Source organism: Mauremys reevesii, linkage group 8, assembly GCF_016161935.1.
Source record: "Mauremys reevesii isolate NIE-2019 linkage group 8, ASM1616193v1, whole genome shotgun sequence".
Taxonomy (NCBI): Eukaryota; Metazoa; Chordata; order Testudines; family Geoemydidae; genus Mauremys; species Mauremys reevesii.
Window position 1 is genome coordinate 12,116,661 of NC_052630.1, and position 14,413 is coordinate 12,131,073.

At 44.3% G+C, this 14,413-nt stretch overlaps 1 protein-coding gene across 9 annotated transcripts in view; it reads right to left on the reverse strand.

Moving 5' to 3' along the window:
• The window catches only part of JADE2 (jade family PHD finger 2), a 213,666-nt gene that overhangs the window by 86,862 nt on the left and 112,391 nt on the right, over positions 1–14,413 (reverse strand). For 8 of the 9 annotated variants that reach the window (XM_039483417.1, XM_039483419.1, XM_039483418.1 and 5 more), the window contains one exon: positions 12,464–12,621. In XM_039483417.1, the coding sequence (XP_039339351.1) occupies positions 12,464–12,621 (158 nt within the window). Of the gene's footprint in view, positions 1–12,463; positions 12,622–12,779; positions 12,834–14,413 lie in introns of those variants that run through there. The other variant, XM_039483423.1, reaches the window with a different exon arrangement.

Below are 14,413 nucleotides of genomic sequence, written 5' to 3' on the forward strand. Positions count from 1 at the left end.
TTGGTCCAAGTGGGAATTTGCTCAAAGAGCTTCTATTTCTCAGTCCTCCAAAAAAGTGAGACCCTTCTAACAGCTGCATTCAGAACACTCTGCCCTGGGAGCTAGCCAAGCCCTGCCCTACTTAGATTAAACATGTCACCTCCATATCCTACCAGCATTCAGCACTAGCCAACAGGCCATCTGTAAAAAAACATTCTGTTTTCTTTTAAAAAGTAGAGCGATAAATCCTTGAAGCCCCAGCTGAGATAGGAGCCCTACACCCTGCACAATCACACAACATGATACAGTCCCTGCTCTAGAGTTTACCATCTACATAAACAAGACAGACAAAGGGAGGAAGGGCATACAAACGCACAGAGAAGTGAAGTCACACGGCAGGTCAGTGGTAGAGAATGCAGGTCTCCTGCCTCTTCTGATGAGTGCCCTATCTGCTATACCACATTACCTCTACATTGGGCTCCCCTGAAAGTGCTGTCAGGCTGCCAGGTAGATGTCTAGAGAGTGCAACTGTATGCCAATCCTCTTAAAACAGAGGAGGCAGGTTGCTAACATTTTGCTGATTTCAATTTAATGAAGCAATTTATATTTTGGAATTGCTACTAGTAAAACCAAAGACGTTAGAGCGTATGTTTTCTCTATATAAAAGGTTACCTCTCTATATAGTTGGAGCCAAGCTACTAACGTTAAAGCATCTGGAATTAATTATCTAAGCCAGATAATGTTTCCAGAATTATTTCAATAACGCAAACAGATATACACTCATTTTCATCTGTCTATTAAAGGACAATAGAGAAAGGTTTTGCAACTGACAAGCAGTAGGCACACATCTGCCAATACTATGGGCTTCAGAGCATGTGACTGTGATCCTGCAGCTGCTCAGAAATTAGCCAAATATCATCTATAAAACTGTTAATGAAGCTGCATAGGCTTAGCTGCAAAAACCTCAACCTTGGTATGAATTTTATATTACCATCATTATGATAAAATATGATCCAGATTGTATAGCTCTCCACTGTAGTATGGAAGAATGGGTACAAAATATTGGAACCAAATAAAACCAAGCTTTTTGTGGGGATATGTGAGGTCACACAAAACCAGGCCTGTTTTAAGAACACCCTTTCTTAATTAAATTCATGATCCATTGCATTCATCCTGAACCCTGAAATCAGGGAGGATGGTTTTGATTCTATAACAAGACAGTGCATGGGAGTTCTCAGCAGAATCACTTCAGGACAGCTCACAGTCAATCCAGAGAAAACACCCTTAACCAAGCTGCCTTTCACTAATTTCAATATGCTTCTCTGAAGCAGCATAGGCTTCTGCGGGTTTCTCAGATGTTCTTCAGTGTGATGTGCAAAGGCAAAGCTCTACCAGCCCTAACACAATTCAACAAGATCTATGTGAGATCTCATGTACCCCCCCCCACTTCCAGAGTCCTAAGCACCTCACCTATACTAATTAATTTATCCTCACCGCAATCCTGCGAGGAAGGGAAGTATTATAGAATCCAGACCATCCCCGACAGGTGTTTGTATAACTTTTTCTTAAAAATCTCCAATGATGGAGATTCCACAACCTGCCTATGCAATTTATTCCAGTGCTTAACCACCCTGATAATTATGAAGTTTTTCCTAACCTCCAACCTAAACTGCTCTTGCTGCAATTTAAGACCACTGCTTCTTGTCCTATCCTCAGAGGTTAACAAGAACAATTTTTCACCCTCCTCCTTGTAACAACTTTTTATGTACTTGAAACTGTTATCATGTCCCCTCTCAGTCTCCTCTTCTTCAAACTAAACAAACCCATTTTTTTTTCAATCTTCCCTCATAGGTCATGTTTTCTAGATCTTTAATCATTTTTGTTGCTCTTCTCTGGATTTTTTCCAATTTGTCCACATCTTTCCTGAAATGTGGTGCCCAGAACTGGACATAATACTCCAGCTGAGGCTGCGTCAGCCCGGAGTAGAGTGGAAGAATTACTTCTCGTGTCTTACTTTCAACACTCCTGCTAATACATTTCAGAATGATGTTCGCTTTTTTTGCAATGGTGTTTCCCTATTTAGCTTGTGATCCACTATGACCCCCAGATCCCTTTCCACAGTACTCCTTCCTAGGCAGTCATTCCCCATTTTGTATATGTGCAATGTAACTGATTGTTCCTTCCAAAGTGGAGTACTTTGCATTTGTCCTCATTGAATTTCATCCTATTTACTTCAGACCATTTCTCCAGTTTGTCCAGATCATTTTGAATTTTAATCCTACCCTCCAAAGCATTTGCAACCCCTCCCAAGTTGGTATTGTCCCCAAACTTTATAAGTGTACCCTCTATGCCATTTTCTAAACCATTGTTGAAGATATTGAACAGAACCGGACCCAGAACTGATCTCTGTAGGACCCCACTTGATATGCCCGTCCAGCTTGACTGTGAACCACTGATAACTTGTTATGCACCCATCTTATAGTAGCTCCATCTAGGTTGTATTTCCCTAGTTTGTTTATGAGAAGGTCATGCAAGACAGTATCAAAAGCCTTACTAAAGTCAAGATTTACTACATCTACCACTTCCCCCCATCCACAAGGCTTGTTACTCTGTCAAAGAAAGCTATTAGATGGATTTGACATGATTTGTTCTTGACAAATCCATGGTGACTGTTACTTATCACCTTATTATCTTCTAGGTGTCTGCAAACTGACTGCTTAATTATTTGCTTAATTATCTTTCAAGGTACTGAAGTTAAGCTAACCGGTCGGAAATTCCCCAGGTTGTCCTGATTCTCCTTTTTATAGATGGGCACTATATTTTCCCTTTTCCAGTCCTCTGGAATCTTTATCTACTCAATCAGCTCCTTGAGTATTCTAAGATGTATTTCATCAGGCCCTGGTGACTTGAAAACATCTAACTTGTCTAAGTAATGTTAAACTTGTTCTTTCCCTATTTTAGCCTCTGATCCTACCTCATTTCCACCGGCATTCATTGAGTTAGATGTCCAATTGATACTAAACTTTTTGGTGAAAATTAAACAAAAAAGTCATTTAGCACTTCCGCTATTTCCATATTTTATGTTATTGTCGTCCTTCCCTCACCCCCCAATTGAGTAACGGGCCTATCCTGTCCGTGGTCTTCCTCTTGCTTCTAATATATTTGTAGAATGTTTTCTTTATGTCTCTAGCTAGTTTAATCTGATTTTGTGCCTTAGCCTTTCTAATTCTGTCCCTACAAACTTGTGTTTATTTGTTTATATTCATCCTTTGTAATTTGATCTATGTTTCCACTTTTTGTAGGATTCTATTTTGCATTTCAGATCATTGAGGATCTCCTGGTTAAGCCCGGGTGGTCTCTTGCCATGTTTCCTATCTTTCCTACGCAGTGAGATAGTTTGCTCTTGTGCCCTTAATAATGTCTCTTTGAAAAACTGCCAACTCACTTGAACTGACTTGCTTCCCAAGAGATCTTACCTACCAACTCCCTGAGTCTGCTACAGTCTGCCTTCTTGAAATCCATTGTCTTTATTTTGTTGTTTTCCCTCCTACCATTCCTTAGAATCATGAACTCTATCATTTCATGATCACTTTCACCCAAGCTGCCTTCCACTTTCAAATTCTCAACCAGTTCTCCCCTAGTGGCTTTCTCCACCTTCTGAAATAAAAAAAAAAATTAAAAAAATGGTCTCCAATATATCCCAAGAACTTGTTGGACAATCTGTGCCCTGCTGTGTTATTTTCCCAACAGATGTTTGGGTAGTTGAAGTTCCCCATCAGCACCAAGTCCTGTGCTTTGGATGCTTTTGTTAGTTGTTTATGAAAAGTCTCATCCACCTCCTCTTCCTGGTTAGGTGGTCTGTAGTAGACCCCCCTACCATGACATTACCCTTATTTTTTACCCCATTTATCCTTATCTAGAGACTTTCAACAAGTCTGTCTCCTATTTCCATCTCAACCTCAGTCCAAGTGTATTACATTTTTGATACATAAAGCAACTTCTCCTCCCTTTTTTCTCTGCCTGTCCTTCCTGAGCAAGCTGTACCCTTCTATACCAATATTCCAGTCGTGTATTATCCCACCAAGTCTCTGTGATGCCCACTATGTCATAGTTGTGTTTAATGACTAGCATTTCTAGTTCTTCCTGCTTATTACCCATACTTCTCGCATTAGCATACAAACTATGCACATTTTAGAGATGGGAAAACTGCAGTGTGCAGAGATTGCCTTATGTTAATCAGGAAAACTGAAACCAATTACACCAGCTCAGGATCTGGCCCCAGAGGTATGATAAAGCATGATGTCACACCAGAAGTCAATGATGTCTGATATACCACTCCCCAATGGTCTGACACCCATCCACATTCCTAATACAATATTTGCACTAATCAAGTCGTGCTCAGCCATTACACTCACAAGACTGGAGACTGCCAACAAAGGGAACAGTGTGAGACAAGGCATATCCAATGGAAGTTTTGTCTGAATGGGTGAAGTGCGTAAGGACTTCACGACTGACCGTTGAGACCAACTCTTGGTGTAGACTCACCTAACAGGGTGCTATGATTTTTGAATTTCAATTTCGGATCCTGCTACTCGGTTTCACTTAGTCCTCACTGAGGCAAAACAGCCACTGGGCCACAAGGGCTGCACAGGAACCTTTGTCCTGCAAAGGGGAGTTGCATACCATCCGGACTGATTCTTCGGAAGGTCAGGCCATCACAGCCAGAACAGGAAGTGGCTGCAGTGGGACTCTGCAGAGGCCCAGCAATGCTCGTGCAAACAGGAAGCTTTATTTCTCCCCTAGGTCACTTTTTCTAATCTTTTAAGCAGACACAGGCCACTTCAGTTTGGATTTTTTTATCTTTTGATCAGCTAAAAGCCTCAGGATTTAATCCTGATTTTCAGAGGAATCTATGTATATTTGATAGTATAACAGAATCAGGGTAAATTTAAGGTCAGTGCATCCAGATACCAAGAAAATTGGCACAAAAGTATCCCCTTGTGAAAATACTAGATCTATATCATGTCTGTCCCTTTACAGAATGAGTCCCTGCAACTCCAATTCCAGACTTACTGAGAGGATGCACATCTTCATTAGACTCCAAAAGAGGAACCCAAATTGGATAATATTAAAAAAAATCCAACATCACTGCTACAAGGACACACAAGCTGCTGCAGAATCCTCCACTGCCCCTTCTGCAGCTGAGCCTCAAGGGAAGCTGCTGTTAAGTCAAAAATCAGCCAGCGTCTCAAACTGAGAAAAGTCAATCTAGCCTACCCGGCCAGTGATAGGCACACATGCCTGTAGACATGGTATATCTTGATTTTAGTAAAGCTTTTGATACTGTCCCGCATGACCGTCTCATAAATAAACTAGGGCAGTGTTTCCCAAACTTGGGAGGCCGCTTGTTTAGGGAAAGCCCCTGGCGGGCCGGGCCGGTTTGTTTACCTGCCCCATCCTCAGGTCTGGCCGATCGCGGCTCCCACTGGCCGCGGTTCGCTGCTCCAGGCCAATGGGAGCTGCGGGAAGCAGCGTGGGCCGATGGACGTACTGGCCGCCGCTTCCAGCAGCTCCCATTGGCCTGGAGCAGCAAACTGTGGCCAGTGGGAGCCGCGATCAGCCAGACCTGCAGACGCAGCAGGTAAACAAACCGGCCCGGCCTGCCAGGGTCTTTCCCTAAACAAGCGGCATCCCAAATTTGCGAAACAATGAACTAGGGAAATGCAACCTAGATGGAGCTACTATAAGGTGGATTCAAAACTGGTTGGAAGACCGTTCCCAGAGAGTAGTTATTAGTGGTTCACAGTTATGATGGAAGGGCTTAACGAGTGGGGTCCCACAGGGATCACTTCTGGGTCCAGTTCTGTTCAATATCTTCATCAATGATTTTGATAATAGCATATAGAGAGTACACTTATAAAGTTTGTGGACGATACCAACCTGGGAGGGGTTGCAAGTGTTTTGGAGATTAGGATTAAAATTCAAGATGATCTGGACAAACTGGAGAAATGGTCTGAAGTAAACAGGATGAAATTCAATAAGGACAAATGCAAAGCACTCCACTTAGGAAGGAACAATCAGTTGCACACATACAAAATGGGAATTGACTGGGTTTGTTTAGTCTGGAAAAGAGAAGACTGAGAAGGGGACACAATAACAGTTTTCAAGTATTGTAAAAGGTTGTTACAAGGAGGAAGAAGAAACATTGTTTTTCTTAACCTCTGAGGATAGGACAAGAAGCAGTGGGCTTAAATTGCAGCAAGGGAGGTTTAGTTGGACATTATGAAAAACTTCCTGTCAGGCTGGTTAAGCACTGGAATAAATTGCCTAGGGAGGTTGTGGAATCTCCATCACTGGAGATTTTTAAGAGCAAGTTAGACAAAAACCTGTCAGGGATGGTCTAGATAATTAGTAAGGGACTGGACTAGATGACCTCTCGAGGTCCCTCGCAGTTCAATGATTCTATGTCGGCAGGTGTGGGTGGGTTGCATCTCTTTCCAAATCCACAGGGACAAAACACACTGGTCAGTTCTCTATCCTCATTGTTCAGACATGAGGGGGGCTTCACAGGGTCATAGGCGCATACGAGGGTGAGATGGTGTTTTTTAGTATTTAGAGCAGAGGACTGGGAGTCAGGACTTGTGGACTCTGTTCCCAGTTCTGCCACTGACGCACTGTGTGATCGTGGGCAATTCCCATTAACTTTGCTGCTCCTCCATTTATTCTGTTATTTTACCTTGCTCAGTGCTTACATTCAAACCCTGTCGATATGGTCGAAGACTGCGTTCACTGATCAAGAACTAACTCTATCTGCCTACCAACAGAATGACAGCCTGTGTTCAGGGGAGCCATGTCCTGAAAACTCACTGGATCAGCTACATAGGGGAAGCAGCGCCTCTCACACCACAGGGCACTGTGAACTGGAGCTCCTGAAATGTATTCCTGGCTCTGCCACTGACTCATTGTGCAAGTCACTTAGCCTCTGTGCCTCAGTTTACCCACCAGTGAAATAAACCCTTACATCACACAGGTGTGGCGAGGTTTAATTCTAGATCTGTAAAGAGCTGTGAGACCCTCAGATTATAGGCTCCATAGAAAGGCAAAGTATTTGCATTACTACCTGATTCTTGTAGGTGTACAGCTGTGGGTTAATGCTAGCATGAGCTGAGTAAGCAAAGCATGTCAACCTGTCAGTCCAGTGCCTACCAGCTAGGAAACTTGCTTTTAACTGCTCATTTCTCCTGTTTTCATTCAGCTTCAAATGGCATTATATATCTGTGCTGGGCCCCTTTAAACTCTGGCCAATTCTCAGGCACACATCTGTACAAAATAAAACCCTATCAGGTACTGGGCAACTAGAAGTGGCTAGCTAGAGGAAACGGCCCTGCTAAGTACCGCCTGCCAGGTGATCTCATGGACACTCAGACGCGGCGGATGTACTGATGGACACTGAAGACATTCAAACATTCAATGGAATTAAGCAGGTTTCAGCACTGGATAATGCAGGGGAGGGTTGTGAGGGCCAAGCCAACATGACCCAGGGCCAAAAGATGAGTCTCTGCACCTTCCAAAAGTGGTGCTAAACTCAGTGCCTGGATCCCCTCCATCACCTGCTACTCAACAGTGCTCACCTTCAGCAACCCACTTGTTTTAAGGTGGCTCTTGGTTTCAGTCATTTCAGATGGTTGTTTTCTGGGGAAAGTGCTCCTTAAAACATATCCTTTCCTCTCCGCCTCACCCACAGCTTTGACATTTCAGCGCTCCAGAAAATAAAATGTTTCCAAATCTAATTTTCAGCTTTGGATCTGCAAGACCTAGAGGCAACGCACAAGTAGGAAGAGTTCATTTCTCAAATCCCAGCTGAAAGATGAAAAGAATGGCAGAAGCTGGGTATAAAATCCTTTTGGGAGCCAGAGATTGACTCGCTGGGTAGGAAGTGACCTTCGCCCCCTTGCACAAAATATCTATCGGCTCACGGTCTAAATGCTCCCTAGCTCCCCAGAGATGGCATTTGTTTTCCTGTAGGTTGCAGTATGATTTGCTAAATATATTATGACGCACCAGTCCACAGCTCCCAGGCCTCTGTGTGGCTTCTCCTCCCCTCTAGGAATTTCACATACAAATCACTGTCAAAGTGACAGCATTAGCACAAGTGAGTTAACACAGAGCATTCATCAACCTACAGCCCTAATTCTCCTTTATGCAAAGGCCACTTTACCCCTCTCTGACAGTGTAAAGGGTTGAGCTGTACCTGTTTTAAGGTCCCTTTACACTGCTACAGTAGTTGCAATGGCCTTTGCATAAATGAGAATTAGGCACCCTACGTTGCTTACCTGAGCACAGGGTTTTCAAAAAGCTGGAAGGGTGTCAATTAGGCTCTATATATCACTTACCGTAACCAAATTTGGACTTTTTTTTCCTTAACAGGTTTGACTTCCTGATTCCCTGTGTTCCCTGAGATGTTGTTGTTATTTCTTTTTAAATCATTCATTAAATGGAAAAAAATATTCAAGAAACAAAGCAAAAATTTACTGTAGGGCCTAACATAAACAAAACTGTGGATTCATGCCCTGACAAATGCACACAGTGTTCCTATGCTCAGAACTGAAATAAGATTGGCACTATACAAATATTTGGGAGGAAGAGCTGATGCAATTTCAGTTTTAAATTAACGACCCCTGAAGGGGATGGACAGGGAAAAAGTTAAGCCCTCGTACTGGGGGGAAATAAGTTTTCAGACAAGTAAAACTGTGGGTCCTGAAAATATTTTTCTTTTCAATGCTTAAATTGCAGTAAGCAATGTGAAGAGTTAGCAATGGCCCCCCGAGAAGACAAATTTTAAGGCGAGTCACGTTCCTTCCTGTGCTACTCTAAACCAGGAGATGCCAGGGGTTCCAGTTCAGATCCGTGCTTAGCAGTTCAAACCCATGTCTCATCACTGTGACTATCCCATCCGCACCAAAAAACGGAAAACATCTGGACCAATGATTGTAGCAAGCGGGGAGCTCTGGAGAGGAAGGGCATACACATACATCTGCTGTGCTTCCTGTTTTGTGTGATGAAAGATGCTTGTGGGATTTAAAAGCGAAAATCTGACAGTGCCACCGTTTATTCTCTGTGGGCCTGATTCACCACAACCCTGTACTGGGCACAGTCGCTTACTCAGGGTCAATGGAGTTCAAAGTGGGCGTGCGGTGCTACCACATCCGAAGGAAGGCACTTTATTTCACTCACTTTGCACTGGTGAAAATGACAGCAGGGAAACGGTGGATTGGGCCTTGTAGACGTGAACTCTCTTGGGCAGTTTTCAATTTGAAGAATTTGAGGAGAGGGAGAGAGAGAGCGAGAGGGAGAGAGACTGTTTCTATCTGCTCCCTCAGGACCGAAGATGAAGGCTGTCGCAAGCTGCCCTGCTGAAATACCATGCGCTGCACTGGACAGCATGGCCGCACCTGCTTTAGCGATACAGGAAACTGTGGTTTCCACTTCCACTTTGTAACTCAAGGTAAAATCCTGGTCCCTGTGCACAGCTGGATCAGGTTATCCATGCGTAGGGGAACTATATGTGGAAATGGGGCATTGGGATGCTACCCATGACACAGGGACAGAGTGTGAGCGCTCCCACAGCTCCAGGAGGCAGGCTTAGATTTGTGGACATGGATGGTCGTGGGCACGATGGCCATGCTTGGCAACACACCTCCCCCAACCCAATCCCTGGCCCACTGTAGAGCCATGATGGACCTATCCTCCCCAGGGCCTCTGTGCAGCCTCACCATCCGTGCAGCACACCTGGCCAGGTTCTACTGCAATCCCGGCTTTCCCTGTCCCCTGGCAGGGGGAGGAAGACTTGACTCACAAAGCTACGGAACAAAACAAGGTCCAACAAAATGCCTGGAGACAAAAGCTTTTTGCAAAAATGTGAATTCCCAGGCTGGTTTTAGATGGGCACTTACTGCAGCGGCAGTGCCAAGCTATCACTTTTCATCTTGAAATAAATCCCAAACTAGCCTTCAGTCCAAGAGCTGGCCATTTCCGAGTTCAGACTGCAGTTAGCTATCAAAGATGACTAAAAAAAGATATTCCACACACAGGTGTTTTTCAAGGAGTAAGTCACCTCAACAGTCCCTTTTACAACTTCCCTTTTGATGTGTTCAGACTTCTCATTAAAGTTTCATTTCTTTCTATATTTTCTCTTGGGAAGGGGGGGGTATGTGTGTACAAAAGTTTACTTCATAACTTTTTGCCGGCAGCTGCAATAGCAGCTGTCACCGAGGGACAAACTGTGCTTCAGACGAGGTTATTGACTTTACTGAAATTCTTCCATCATTTGAGGAGCAAAACAGAATTTCCTGCATATAATCTGAAGTCATCTCCCCCTGCTGAGTTCCTGAAAGCATCTTTTAAATTGATTTTTAAAGTTTAACAACATACAGGGTCTCCACGGCGACCTGTACCATTTTAAAGGCATGGAACCCAAAGATCTTTGATATTCTTATCCAAATGATTCATATAAGTTAAAAAGGAAGAAGAACAGAAAAGGAAAACAGCTCAGGGGGTGGACACACTGCTGCCAGCAGTCCAATGGAATAGAGCAGATAACTTGCCCTAAGTTCTGGTGGAGTTACCTGGACAGCTGGGCATCATCATATGGCAAAGGGAAGAACTGAAATAAATTTTAATAGAAAAAATAGAGTCCAGTCTTCAGAAATGGAGCTGGGGGATTGTGGGCACAGTGGCCATGTCCTGCAACTTACCTGATCCAGCCCCAAAACCTTAATACAATTTGCTTAGCTTTGTCTGAACTGTAGGCATAGGCCATGAAAGACCTCATGCCAGATACTTTTTCTTGATGGTGTCTGTTAGCCCCCATTACTAATATTTCTCTTACCCTTGCTAGCCAGAGGGAAACACTGGATTGTTCCCCCTGCTTGCATCATGCTGCAATAGTACCTTCGGCCACATTTACTACACTTAGCAGGATACAACATGTGCCAAGGGAGTCCCAAGGGAGTAGTTGTGTGACGCACTGAGAGACTTGTGACCCAAATTCTGGGACTTTTGGACACTCCCACCAGCTAGGAGTCACGATCCCCTTGTCCTGCAGTTCAACAAGTATTATGTAATCTCATCAAGTCTCTGGCTTTAAAAAAGTGTCCTTGAATTTCAGTGCAGACAGCCGATGACGTTGCTGCCCTTTGGCTATGCCTAGTGCTCAGCTTCTGTATGGATGACAGCAGTAACTCCACATCCCTTTCCTACCTGAGCAGCTATTGCCTATTTTAAAATATGTATTGAAATGACAGTTATCTAGACTGATACCTTTGTTACAGCTTGCCTTTGGTGGCTGTCTGTCTGTTTAGCAGCCAGCGTTTTTCTTTCCTCTCCCGTGCGCAATGTGTTAAAGTGGACTGCACTAAAAGATAGCAGGTTAAAGTTATCGGGCCAAGGCTTGCAGCCCTTACGAAGTCTCAACTCCCACTGACTTCAGTGGGACTCCAGCACAGACACTGCATTTCCCAGGGGACCCTGCATGCCCATAAATCTGAAGACGATAATGCGTGTGTGGACTTTCATGTTTATTTTACCCTCTCCAAACCCCTGGGTCATTTCAAAATGCCACCAACCCGGGCAAATGCAGAGTTGGTGTCCCCTGAGAATCCTTCTCTCACTCATGCCCAGCCATCCAAGAAAGAGAGAGCACTTTATTCAAGGGAGAGCACTCACACCTCTGTCGTAACATCTGGCCGGGGGGGAGGAGCCTGAGTTCATATCCCATCCCAAAGCTCCATGTTAACACCTTAGTCCTCTGTCGGCACATTCCCAGGCCACACTGAAGGATTCGTTTTAAGCAATAGATTGAACGTGAATGCTGCAATGCTGGGTCACGTAGCCTAAAACCTATCACCCATCCCAGACCTGATTTCTACACTGACCCGAACTAAGTCACTCGCATGTATGGCCGCTGGTGCGCTGCAAAGCTTGTACAGACCAGACTGTGCCCTTCCAGGACCATGATGGTAGGTCTGGACAGCCTATAAAACCACATTTCTGTCTCCCCAGACAGATATGTTCTCGCGCATACATATCACTGGCTTACTAAGGGATTCTGCCCTTCACTTGTCCCCTCTTGCACATTTCCACTGTGTCTTGGCTGTCCTCACAGAAGCACAGGCCACTGCTGCAGTTGGAAGCATCACCTGGTTCTACTGCATTTGATCATTTGCGCCCTCCCCCTGGATCTGAATCCTGGGACTGATGGTTTTTTACCAGCTTAAGGCTCGCTTCCACCTAGCTCAAGTTCCAGGCCTGCCTGCTTTATTTACTCTACATTGCAGTTTAGACAGCACTATAAACCCAAATTATTTTGGAAGCTCCTCAAATAAACAGATGGGCAGAACAATGCCAAGTAAATAAGTATGCCGTCCAAGGACAGGAAAAGAGACAGCAGGCATCTAGCAGCACAATCAGTATTGTGCTCACTTACCTAATCACTGGTTCAGGTATCGCCTCTGCTCCCGCTGGAACTTGGACTCCTTTCTCCCACTCCTGCCTCCAGGGATCAGCAAGTATGTAGTACTCATCTGGACTCAACTGATGTGAGTCAGGGATTTTCATGGCTGTTATCAGATCGGTACGAAAAACCTACAGAAAAAAAGCAATGAGACGGTCTTAAATGACTCGGCAGAGATGAGACATTGCACCGTGGCAGCAGCATTCCCCTTGCAAGCTGGTATTCTGCTGCCTTTACGGATTTCCCAACAGCACAGTCATGCCAGGCCTGAGAAAAGAGAGGGACCCACCTGGAGCAGTGGAAGTAAATGTGGAGAACAGGTAAACTCCTGTTCACACACTAGGATATATCATCAGGCCTTCTGTTTTCCTTCATATTATAACGCAAGGGCTTTCAAGAAAACTTCCTGTCTTCAGCTCAGCTTCCCTCCCCTTTCATGGGGGTCAAGGGGACAGGCTACTGGAGTGGCTGCTCACAGAACTGGACTGAACCCCAGAGCCCATGCAGAGTATCTCTTTACTTCCTGATTTACTTCTCTTTACTTCTCTCACATTGTTTTACTTTCCTGTTATTCATGCTCCCAGTGAGGGGACGACCGGGCTGACTGCAACTGATTTGCTGAGTCATCCCTGCTTAAAGACACTGAGACAAAACTGCTCCAGGGAATTCTGGTCTTTCCACAGGGAGACCTCAATGTCCCGGAGCAGGCTGAGATCTTGGAACTTGGTGGCCTGGATGAACTTGGACCACTGTTCTTATTATTCCAACAAGCAGAAGAGAATGCAGGCTTCTCTTCCCACGACGTTAGGGGAGAGAGGGAACAAACCACAGAATGCTCTCAGTGTGTTCCCCAGGAGAGGGAGCAGATTGTCAGCATGGGAGGTGCAGGTAACTGAGAGATGGGACTGCGTGCGATTAGAACCCTTATGACCAGCACCTCTGGCCTTTATGACTGGGGAATCTCACTGTGGGATTCACTCTCCTCTCTTCTCCTCCTGCCACTTAATAGGCATATTAGCCATTTGTCAAATTACAACTAGATGAAAAGACAAGCAGCAAATATCTTTATATATAAACGTAATGGGCCTGACTCTCATCTCACTTACACTGGTGTAAATCAAGAGTAACTCCATTTTACACCAGTGTAGGATGCGTGTATGTGAGATCTGGGCTTTATATTTCAATCAATGCTGGGAGAGAGATAGCCAACATTAAAGAAGGGTAAAATAAAGGGTGCACTATTTTCTTCCAGGTGGTAAATGGATTAAACATATTCATACAAACAACTACTTTGAACTCATCAGAAAATCCAAAGACTCCATGTTTTCACTGCATTCAGCTTTCTTGGGACATGTTGATGTTTTCTTTCTTCTTGAATGGCTAATACAGATAAGGCTGTAGTGAATGTACACCATCACCTGATTCCCATGCATGTTTTAGTTTTTATTATCTGCTACAAATGCAGGGAAATCAGCAAAACCCTTCTATGATCTGCCTTCAGAAACTGCTCCTTTCAGGTCACAACACAGTTCTCATACAAAATGCTCTGGGTCTTTTTTTCTAAAACTCATCATTCGTAAAGCATAGCCAGAGCAGCCCTGGCAAATGCAGAGGCACGTAAAGACAGCCAGATTCTTTGACACTGACCTTGCCCCCGTTTCAGAAGTAAACACAGCATTGCCATTGAACAACCTGTCTCTGCAACACAGTGATTCAGGGACATGCTGGAAAACCATGGGCTGAGCTACATCCAGCATCCTTAAAGGAAAACTCCTGTGTTAATTATAAATCTTAATGAGTAAAACCAATATTTTCTAAGGGGTAGAATAGCTGGCCCTCAGTGTGGGTACCTGTGGGTGAGGAGGAAAGGTATAAGGAACCATTCAGAAACTATCTACAATTTTAGTCCCAGACGGCAACACC